The following is an 11,414-nucleotide window of genomic DNA, read 5'->3' on the forward strand; positions in this document are numbered from 1 at the left end:
ATGTTTTAGGCTGGGTTGCTTTTATTCGAAGGCATCCTTAGGGCCAATTATGTTTCCAGCACTCGAGGTCTTCCTTGAAGTAGTGTGAAGGCGGTGATTGCACAGCTCACTAGCCCCACCTTTCTGATGAATGGAATAAGTCTTCTTATTTTCCTATCTATCAGATGTTCGATCAGCCTGACACTGTTACAGCGTTACGTTCAGTCTTCTGGGGTCTGTCAGCTTCGTGGTTACGTCTAGAAGGTTTATTCTCTGTTATGGCTACCGTGTGAAGGTCAACCACCCAGCTATGGTTAAGTTCTTTTCAATCTCTCTTCGCTACCAAGTCCAGCAATCGCGTCAACTTCTATCCGAATCTGAACTTGGTCTAATGTACCTTCGACAGTCCTAACTGAAGCCTAAACAGAATGAGCTGAAATCTCAATGTTTTGATCACCATTTACATCTAACTTCAGCTGAATACAACTTATACGAACTTAATGTAATTTACCGAAAGTCGTAATCAAGTATGAATTATAGAGTCGTGATTACAGGATGATCAATTTAGGAACCAATCTTTTCTCCGGATCAGAATGGGCTGCAGGTATGATCATGAACATGACACCAGATGTTCCCTCCTACTGCCAGTTGAACCAGACCCAAGACAGAATGTTCACGAGTCTTAAATAATCCTTCAATTAAGCTCTTTTGGAAGTACTAAAAATCCAGATAGATTGATATGCATTGTATCTTCAGAGAAAGGGATATGATCGACAACAGGTCACACGCAAAGACAGATATTCTAATTGAATATATAACTGGACGAGAAAGAGATCTCAATATTCGTACGTTCCTTCTCCAAATCTTAGAAAAAAAAACATCAAGGCAACATGGCGTGCTCTGGGTTGAGGAACAGTGTACCCAACTCACCACAGTTTGCGACCAGACATGATAACACATTCATAGTTTTGATTCTGGCGATATAACGTAAATCGCGTTGGTAAACAATCAGACATATAAAGGCCGTCAAAGGACCTTCACTGAAGAACTGCAGTCTAAAAAATACCCAAAGTTTTTAAACTAGATTTTTCTTTTTTTACGTCGGCGGCTCCAGTCACGGACAGAAGCCCACATAGAAGCCGGGCCTTAATTGAAAGAGAGGAGGATAAAAGGAAAACTAAGATACAAGAGAAAGTATTTACGAATTTTGGAGGAAGCGAAAAAAAAATCTGTCTTTTAAAATGTCAAACCATAGTTGTTTGGAAAGACATGAAAGGGTAGAGAGTTCCAAAACTTCGAGGTGTAGGGAAAGAAACAGTTATCAAAACGGCCTAACCTTGATCAGCCAAAAGAACTGGAGGGCAACTACATAGGATTCTCCACAGAGACGAGACCCCGACGCCACACAGTGTCAAAAGCTTTGGATATGTGAAGAGCAACGACAATGGATTCTCCAAAATCTTTCAAGGATGATGACCAGATATTTGTTAGAGAGGAAAAAGAATATCAGCAGTGGATCTCGTCTTACGGAAGCCATACTGGTGATCAGAGAGAAGACTGTGAGATTCAAGATTACGGGATTCAAAGACTATGGAAATGGTAGATGTCAAAGCAAGAGGACGGTAGTTGGAGGGGTAAGAAGTGTCACTCTTCATAGGGATGGGATATACCAACGTATGCTACCAAGAAGGAAAAGGTCTAGGTTTGAATGGAAACGAAATAACGAGCCAGCACAAGTGCAAGTTCAGAGGCACACTCTTTCAGTACACGGGGATGGATGCCATCAGGACCTTAAGCTTTGCTTGTGTCTAGAGATGTATGGCCAGAAAAGAGATTATGGTGAGGGACAAAGGCTTAGTAAGAGGAGCATTAGGGGGTGAAGGATTGTTAGAGTCATCCAAGGTGGAGTTAGAGGAGAAACGGGGAACAAAGTTGCTTTGTCTACGGGAGAGACAGCTATAATACCGTCAGAAAGGAAAAGCGAAGGAAAGGTAAAGTGACAAAAGTTGTTTGAGATGCCCTTAGCTGAAGACCAGAAAGACCTTTCAGTGGATGACGAGGAGATGTTATCGCACTTCCTTTGAATAAAGGAACGCTTCGCCTCACGGATAACGTGCATGCACGGATTACAGGACAGTGATAAAAGCTGAATGGGAGTCGGAGGAAGGAGAGTTTTTCAAGCCCGGTATGCCTGATCCTGTGTCTGAATGGCCTCAGACCAGGAACGGTTGAACCATGGACTGGCAGAAGAGGTCATCATGGATGAAAAGGGGATACATGCTTCCATTCCTGCAACAAGAACCTCTGCCATGCGTTTGGCGGAGACAGGAACATCACTACATAAGAGACAGTAACTTACCCAAGTAAAGTCAGAGAAGAACTTTCGTAAGTTACTCCAGTCACCTTTGTTGAGGTGCCAATATTTACGATCAGAAGAGGCTGTTGGAGGGGGGAGGTGTGATCCGATTACGCCAACACACGAGACGCCAACCTCCAGCAATCGCCCCAGTAATACGACACCAGAAATATCAGTCAGTTGGCTTCAGTCCTGAGCGATCTGCACCCGTGGCCTCCCTGCAGAGCAGCAATTCTCCACCGAGTATCCCGTCCACCGCTGGACTTCACCTCAGCCAGACTGAGGAGAAAATGACAGCCTCGACGTGCTCCAGTGTAGGATCAAATCCACCTCCACAGCTTCATCCTGGTGCTCCACTCAACCCACTGTGGATAGCGGGTAGTAGCATGGTGGCTGGCGGCGCTGGTGTCTCCCTGCACACGGCTCTGCTCACCTCTCTCGTCTCCAACTTCGACTTTGGCTACGAGAAAAAAAATGCATTTTGGTGAAATCTTTAAGCAATGAGAATTTCCTCTGTTTCAGACGTAGTCCATTTTGTTAACCAGTGGAGAATCACCCAACTACCTCCTCCTCTTTTCCTGCCTTGAGTTAAACAACCCAATTACTTGTTCTTCCCACAGCCTTGTGAACGCATTTTCATGCAACAAGATATGAAAAAAATTCTATAGCCACGACTCTCCCTGACATACGATAATATTACACCCGTCGCGTGTGTCTCTCGAAATCTCGCTAACGCCGCTCAGGTCACGCATGTCGACCATGCCATACGAATTCGTAAGGATATCCTTTCAGCAACAGGAGATAACAGGAAGGAAGTCTCGACATCTTTATGACGATCACCCTTGCCCTCGTCTCTACTTGACTGTCTGATCGATGTCGTCAAGGTATAAGTCTGCTACACCTTCTGTCTGGCTCATATGGAACTTGAGGTATTGCCAGCGTATAAGTGTGTCGAGTCGAAGTCTGTCCTTGTGACCCATCGTCATTCTGTCTCTTGGTTTAAGAGTAAAGTTCAACGAGACGCTCTCGCGAGCGCTGCATTTGTTTCAGCCAGAACTACGTCTGTCCTCATTAATTCCTCTGTTTTTTTTTAACTTCAGAATTCTAACCAAGCTTCACTGAGCACATTTCCTTTGTTTCTCATTGACATTTTAGCAAATATGAACAGCGTGGCGCTCGACCTTACCAAGACTCATAAATCATTCGGAACCGAGACTAAAACCAAAAATTTTTTTCCCTTCGTCTCACATATTTTTAGTCGGTTCGTATTGGGGCTGATCTCCAGAGGGAACCACGTAATTCTATATTTCTTTCTTTTCCCTCCCACGACACATGGCTGTTCATTGTACGAGCCTACAGACTTGGCCACCACAATTTCATTTTTATCTGGATTCTTTTGAGCGAAGAGAAGACACTTCCTGTTGATTGAATAGAAATGTAATCTATAGTCACATAATTTTCACCACGATCCTCTTTTTCAGGTAAATTGCTTGTGCATCGCTAGGAGGTTGGCAAATTATTAAACTTCCTCATACCAGCTTTCTTTTTCATTTGCTGTGTGTTCCAGGAACAACAGTGTTCATCAAATGACATTTTCCAGGATCCAGTCGTAATCGTTACGTCCCTCGCCTTCTGCTAACCTTCTCCTGAAGTATGTGAGCTATGCTGGATGACACACACACCAGGAACCATCTCCCTTACCATCTCCTGATGGTAGGGGAGATGGCACGTTCTCTTGGGAAATGTGTAAGGACTCATTTGAGATCTTTTTCCCTACTGTTGACTCTTGACTAGGTGGCACAGAATGGCACTGTGACTAGACACGACTTCTAGTTTACTAGTGTGAAATAGAGATCATGGTGGCAAAAGGGGATGGAAGAGAGGAGGAGGAGGAGGAGGAGGAAGAAGATTTTTAGCTATATGATGTTTACTGCCAAATATCTGTGCAGAAATGAGATCTTGTTTACAACGGGACTTCCTGTGCTAGGCAGTTCAGGACCTGTTTCGGATGAAACCTCTCAAATATTTAGAGAAAAAGACCATCTCCCACATCAAAGGGCCTCACATGTTAGCACCATTACCTTCGTATGTTATCCCCAACTATGCCTGTTGCAGGTGCAGGATGCTCGTCAGCCTTGCTGCTCCTGTTACTGCTCCTGTTACTCCTCTCCAACTTGGGAACCTGAGAGCAACGCTCCTACGGGAAGTTTTTACGCGCCGTCACCAACACAACCAAATTACTGTAGTTATGGTATTAGATATCTGATATTTTATGAGCTTTCGATGTGACCACAGTAGGTATCCCAGAGGTCTGTGATTACGAGGAGGTTGAGAATGGATAAACAGTTGTCAAACTTTTGTTCTTTTGTACTTTTCATGTTACGTTGATGTGGTGTGAGAGATTGAGCTGGCTAGAGGTGAATTAATGGAATACATTTATCTTAGCAAATATCATGATTTTGTTTGCAAGTATGTCTGATGTGTACAGGGTTTGTTTAGAAGGTGAATCAGTCGAATCAGATTTAGTTTCCTTAAGATTATGTATATGGAACTGTCATGTATAAGGGCATGTGTTTAAGAAATAAGTATTGTTATTCCCTTACTTCATATTCAAAGACTGCTCTTGAGTCAGCCCTCGAGCGGAAACATTGTCCCAGTGCAAACCTTTCCTACAACACCAGAGACCTTGGTCTGTCCAAGACTCTTGTGGCGTTTCCCTGCACTTCCCAAACTCTTTTCGTATTTCTTTTGCTTGCTTGCTTTTCCCACTTTATCTGGAAATAGACGAACAACGGCCTCATTTCTCCAACATTCACTCTCCAACTGTCATGTATGATGTACTGAAACCAGAGCCCATCATCCACAACTAAGCCCCACAGATTACTCCATGTTTTACCTTGACTTCTTCATATGCCTTAGTTCATTCCATTTACAGCACGTTGCCCCCCATATTCCATTTCTGTGCTATGCTCGCCTTTCACCCTCCTGAATGTTTAGACCCCAGTGTCTGGAGCTTCCTACACTTAATCCTCTCCATTCCCATCTCGGTCTCTTCGCGTTAGGTACCCTTACTTCTGACCCATTCAGTCTTTCTTGACTCATCCTCTCCGTAAGTCCTCAACATTTCATCACAAACTTATCAGCTCTCTCGTTCATACTATGATATCTACAGCACTTCAAGTGTCACCGTCATTCCCTACACGATGGCTCCGCTTCACACATCGTCCTTTGGCATTTCATTTCTGGCCAAACCACACACTTCCTTTCTTTTACATTCATGCTCCAATGCTCTCATCCATACATCACTGTCGAGGCTGCGGTACCTTCACACACACACACAACTAATGTTGCCCTACCAGACACTTGCCTGTCCTTCCACACGCTCATTAACACACTGAGGATCCCAGCCTCCGCTCTCACCTTGGATGCTCAAATTCCCCACCATCTTTACCCATCCATTGTCGTGTTTCCTCGCACATACCTAACACTCTCCGTTTCCTCCAGGTCTTCCCTGTCTCTCCCCTTACCCCCCAACCCCACCCCATCCCGGATACGTTATACTTTTGTTCACAATAACTCTCAACCTCCTCCTCCTCCTCCTCCTCCTCCTCCTCCTCCTCCTCCTCCTCCTCCTCCTCCTCCTCTCATACAAGCTCGTCTCAACCTCCTCCTTCCCTCTTCTCCAACAAGCTCTTCTCCTCCTCCTCCTCCTCCTCCTCCTCTTCTCACAGCAGCTCGCCTCCTCCTCCTCCTCCGCTTCTCACACAAGCTCGTCTCAACCTACTCCTCCTCTTCTCACATCAGCTCGCCTCCTCCTCCTCCTTCTCCTCTTTTCACACCAGCTCGCCTCCTCCTCCTCCTCCTCCTCCTCCTCTTCCTCCTCCTCCTCCTCCTCCTCCTCTCACACCAGCTCGCCCCCTCCTCCTCCTCCTCCTCCTCCGCTTCTCACACAAGCTCGTCTCAACCTACTCCTCCTCCTCCTCCTCTTCTTCTCACATCAGCTCGCCTCCTCCTCCTCCTCCTCTTCTCACATCAGCTCGCCTCCTCCTCCTCCTCTTCTCACATCAGCTCGCCTCCTCCTCCTCCTCTTCTCACACCAGCTCGCCTCCTCCTCCTCCTCCTCCTCCTCCTCCCCCTCCTCCTCCCCCTCCTCCTCCCCCTCCTCCTCCCCCTCCTCCTCCTCCTCCTCATCTTCTCACACCAGCTCGCCTCCCCCTCCTCTCACACAGGTTTATAGCGTTCTTACAGTGATATCCCAAGATTGTTCTGATAAGTTCAGTCATCAATTCACGTCAGCATTTGGTGCCCAGGATTCCCATCCGTGAAGCAAGACGCGATCCACTGCTGTCTGAGAGATTCTCCCTGGATTCTGGTCTTGGGTTGATAGACGTGTGGTCCAAAAACAGGTCCTCCTCCTCCTTCGCCTGCAGAACCTGAAGACGATCGATGCAAGACCACCTCAAATTGCGACCATGATTAGCAGTGCCTCGTTTAGCCACAAAACACTTGCTGGAGGTTGTTCCCGACTGACTGTATTAACCAGTTCGTGTTAACAGTTACGAAACCGAAATTTCTGGTGGATGGACAGAATCCTGGTTCATAAATGAGGCAGCTCAGGAGAAGCCAGACGTATCACCACCCAGATGACTGGAGTTCTCGATAACCGGGACATATCACACTAAAACCTCCATGTTATGGGCACTGTTGGCTTGAAACGAAGACGATCTTACGCAGGTACGTCACAGTGTTGCGTGTAGGCAACTGTAGATAACCACGAGGAAAAATGAAATACGAGAAGAGACGAGTTTTTTACATGGCAGAGAAAAGTGCATGAAAAACAGAGGTACGAGTTCTATTGTCGGAGGTCATAGCAATATATATATATATATATATATATATATATATATATATATATATATATATATATATATATATATATATATATGTATATATATATATATATATATATGTATATATATATATATATATATATGGTGAGGTGCCTGAGGATTGGCGGAATGCATGCATAGTGCCATTGTACAAAGGCAAAGGGGATAAGAGTGAGTGCTCAAATTACAGAGGTATAAGTTTGTTGAGTATTCCTGGTAAATTATATGGGAGGGTATTGATTGAGAGGGTGAAGGCATGTACAGAGCATCAGATTGGGGAAGAGCAGTGTGGTTTCAGAAGTGGTAGAGGATGTGTGGATCAGGTGTTTGCTTTGAAGAATGTATGTGAGAAATACTTAGAAAAGCAAATGGATTTGTATGTAGCATTTATGGATCTGGAGAAGGCATATGATAGAGTTGATAGAGATGCTCTGTGGAAGGTATTAAGAATATATGGTGTGGGAGGAAAGTTGTTAGAAGCAGTGAAAAGTTTTTATCGAGGATGTAAGGCATGTGTACGTGTAGGAAGAGAGGAAAGTGATTGGTTCTCAGTGAATGTAAGTTTGCGGCAGGGGTGTGTGATGTCTCCATGGTTGTTTAATTTGTTTATGGATGGGGTTGTTAGGGAGGTAAATGCAAGAGTTTTGGAAAGAGGGGCAAGTATGAAGTCTGTTGGGGATGAGAGAGCTTGGGAAGTGAGTCAGTTGTTGTTCGCTGATGATACAGCGCTGGTGGCTGATTCATGTGAGAAACTGCAGAAGCTGGTGACTGAGTTTGGAAAAGTGTGTGGAAGAAGAAAGTTAAGAGTAAATGTGAATAAGAGCAAGGTTATTAGGTACAGTAGGGTTGAGGGTCAAGTCAATTGGGAGGTGAGTTTGAATGGAGAAAAACTGGAGGAAGTGAAGTGTTTTAGATATCTGGGAGTGGATCTGGCAGCGGATGGAACCATGGAAGCGGAAGTGGATCATAGGGTGGGGGAGGGGGCGAAAATCCTGGGGGCCTTGAAGAATGTGTGGAAGTCGAGAACATTATCTCGGAAAGCAAAAATGGGTATGTTTGAAGGAATAGTGGTTCCAACAATGTTGTATGGTTGCGAGGCGTGGGCTATGGATAGAGTTGTGCGCAGGAGGATGGATGTGCTGGAAATGAGATGTTTAAGGACAATGTGTGGTGTGAGGTGGTTTGATCGAGTGAGTAACGTAAGGGTAAGAGAGATGTGTGGAAATAAAAAGAGCGTGGTTGAGAGAGCAGAAGAGGGTGTTTTGAAGTGGTTTGGGCACATGGAGAGGATGAGTGAGGAAAGATTGACCAAGAGGATATATGTGTCGGAGGTGGAGGGAACAAGGAGAAGAGGGAGACCAAATTGGAGGTGGAAAGATGGAGTGAAAAAGATTTTGTGTGATCGGGGCCTGAACATGCAGGAGGGTGAAAGGAGGGCAAGGAATAGAGTGAATTGGAGCGATGTGGTATACCGGGGTTGACGTGCTGTCAGTGGATTGAAGCAGGGCATGTGAAGCTGTGTAGGTATGTATATTTGCGTGTGTGGACGTATGTATATACATGTGTATGGGGGGGGGCCATTTCTTTCGTCTGTTTCCTTGCGCTACCTCGCAAACGCGGGAGACAGCGACAAAGTATAATATATAAATAATAAATATAAAATATATATATATACATATATATATATATATATATATATATATATATATATATATATATATATATATATATATATATATATATATATATATATATATATATCATATACGTGTGGCATCTGGTAGTCTCGACAGGCACCACGCCTGTCATAAAACTTTATCACATTGCCAAGACAGATTAAGCTGCTGACCAATTCTGCCAACGACGGAGATATCCAGTTGAAAGAGACCTCCACTCACACTCACGTGACAAGCCTTCGTCTCTTTCATATGAGAAGTGTCAATGAGATTTCTCTTAATGAGAGAGTAACGAGACGTACCTGGAGTAGCATGAGTTCAGTGTATACAATGGCCATCAATTCTAATGTGATTGAACAAGTCGATTCAGACGTGTCCTGTTCTTACACACTATTAATGTTGTTTAAGTCTAGCAACAAGATCCTTACCAGTCTCTCTTATATGACACATGTTACAGCTTTTACAAGCTATTCTGGAAACAGATCTTTTTATGAATATATTTTTTATGAGAATATTTTGAGCAGTAGTGGTATTTCTGAAGACTGTGTTTACATTTAAGGCTTGAAGTAGGTGTGGAAGTAGAGTAGAATTCTCTTTAAACTCTTTCTGTAGAGTTGATCCAAAGCCTCTTCTTAATATACCAAGGCTGTTTTGGTTCTGCACTTTAGTGTTAATTCTAACTTAGTTTCCAAGCTACTCAAGGCCTTAAATGTGACCGAAGACTTCAACAGTACCAGTGCTGTGAAGAATATTTTCACTAGCCAAAAACCTCCGCGGGCTGCGTCGACCGAATACTATCCAGAAGCTGAGAATATTCTATTTAGGACTGAAAATATTCTATTTGGGACAGGCTGGTAAGGATCTTTTGGCTAGACTTCAGCAGTGATATTATATAAGACCTGAACAGGTTTCCAACGCCTTGTTCATTCACGTCAGAAGTAATGACTAATGCATTGATTGGACCAGGGCTGCTCCAGTTAAGTCTTCAAATTCTCTGATCAAAATGAGTAAATGAATAAATATCATAGAACAGTCTCGTCGAAGAACTTCATTCGGAGTCGTTCATTTCCTTGCTACTGATTGTAGCGCAGCCTTGAAGCTTCAGGAGCCCACGGAGAAGAGGATCTTGGGTTATGTAACATCAGTATAAGCAGTTGGCCTCCTTGCCTCCTTGTAGGGGCTTTTGTGGTCGTCATTGAGAGCACCACTTTCGACGACATAGAATGTTGCCTCATTCCGCACTCACACCTCACCCTCTTGGCCATATTTCATTGATGTTCTGTTTATTCTGATTTTCACTATTCACTTTCCTGTGTGCCTTTATTCAGAAGGGCGTCTCCCAAGTTTCACTATGGCGCAACTCTGTCCCTGCATCACTCTATATGCCCCTGCCTGCTTACGTCCTGTAAACCTGCTCCTCCCGTCTGCTGACCTGTCTTTTTTCCTCCCGCTTATCTGTTCGTAAAAAGGCAGCGTCCCTTTAGCGACCAGGCTTACACGGTACCCTTTCCACTCTCTGGGCTCCACCCATCTCAACCACTCCCTCTTCATTTCTATGTCTCCCTCTCACATCCTTTCTTCTACCTGTTGTCTGCGTTTCCCACACACACATTCCTCACTTACACGCCTCATTTTGGGGGTGACCTGTTTCTCCTCCTGGGCTCGTCTGCACCTCTAACCCATGCTCTCATTTCTCATGGCATTTCTCGGAGATTCAGTCATGGATCCACCTTCTCATCACCGTTCCTCTCCGTGTCATTGAAGACGCTCCTCAATATATTGTTTCAGCATCAGTCCCACCCGCTTCAGCGAACGTTTTGTGCCGCGTTCGTCCTCCCAGTTTACATGAAAATATTCCGTATTACAATATCCCCTTATGTATCCGTCTAATCTCGATGAACACACCTCTCCAGTAATCTTGTTTTGGCTCCAACGTCCACTCTACCAGCGAACGAAAACTCCCTCGAATTTTGTTTCAGCGTCCGCACTTCCTACCTCGATAAACAAACTCCCAGTATTCGGAATCCTTAACCAATTTCCAGCCTTACATAATGTACCATGTTGTCCGCCCCGAGCCTTGCCTCTTGTACAGAACTAATCAGACTTAACTAAGCATTCAACCCGGTTCTCACTTCGCATCCTCTCGCCAACACCGTCAATTCTTCTCGTTTCTTACGTAACTTTACTCATTATCGCAATGCCATCCTAAATACAGCTGTGTGTGTGGGTGTTCAGCTTACTCCTCGACACACATTCTCAAGCAGACACTGTAAATCGTTTACAATCCTTTGGTGATTTTTGCCCATTTTCACAGTCCCGTCTATGCAAAGCAGTGTGTGGATCCTACATTCATTTTAATATATATATATATATATATATATATATATATATATATATATATATATATATATATATATGTATACATATATAAATTCATTTATTTATTTTGCTTTGTCGCTGTCTCCCGCGTTTGCGAGGTAGCGCAAGGAAACAGACGAAAGAAATGGCCCAACC

General features: G+C 44.2%; 1 protein-coding gene across 4 annotated transcripts in view; it reads left to right on the forward strand.

The window, feature by feature from the left end:
* LOC139756427 (uncharacterized) overlaps nt 1–6,230 on the forward strand; it is a 414,929-nt gene extending 408,699 nt beyond the window's left edge. For all 4 annotated transcript variants that reach the window (XM_071675860.1, XM_071675862.1, XM_071675861.1 and 1 more), the window contains one exon: nt 4,451–6,230. In XM_071675860.1, the coding sequence (XP_071531961.1) occupies nt 4,451–4,521 (71 nt within the window). In that variant the 3' untranslated portion in view covers nt 4,522–6,230. The remainder of the gene's footprint in view (nt 1–4,450) is intronic.
* The last annotated feature ends 5,184 nt before the right edge of the window (nt 6,231–11,414 follow it).

Source organism: Panulirus ornatus, chromosome 21, assembly GCF_036320965.1.
Source record: "Panulirus ornatus isolate Po-2019 chromosome 21, ASM3632096v1, whole genome shotgun sequence".
Lineage (NCBI taxonomy): Eukaryota > Metazoa > Arthropoda > Malacostraca > Decapoda > Palinuridae > Panulirus > Panulirus ornatus.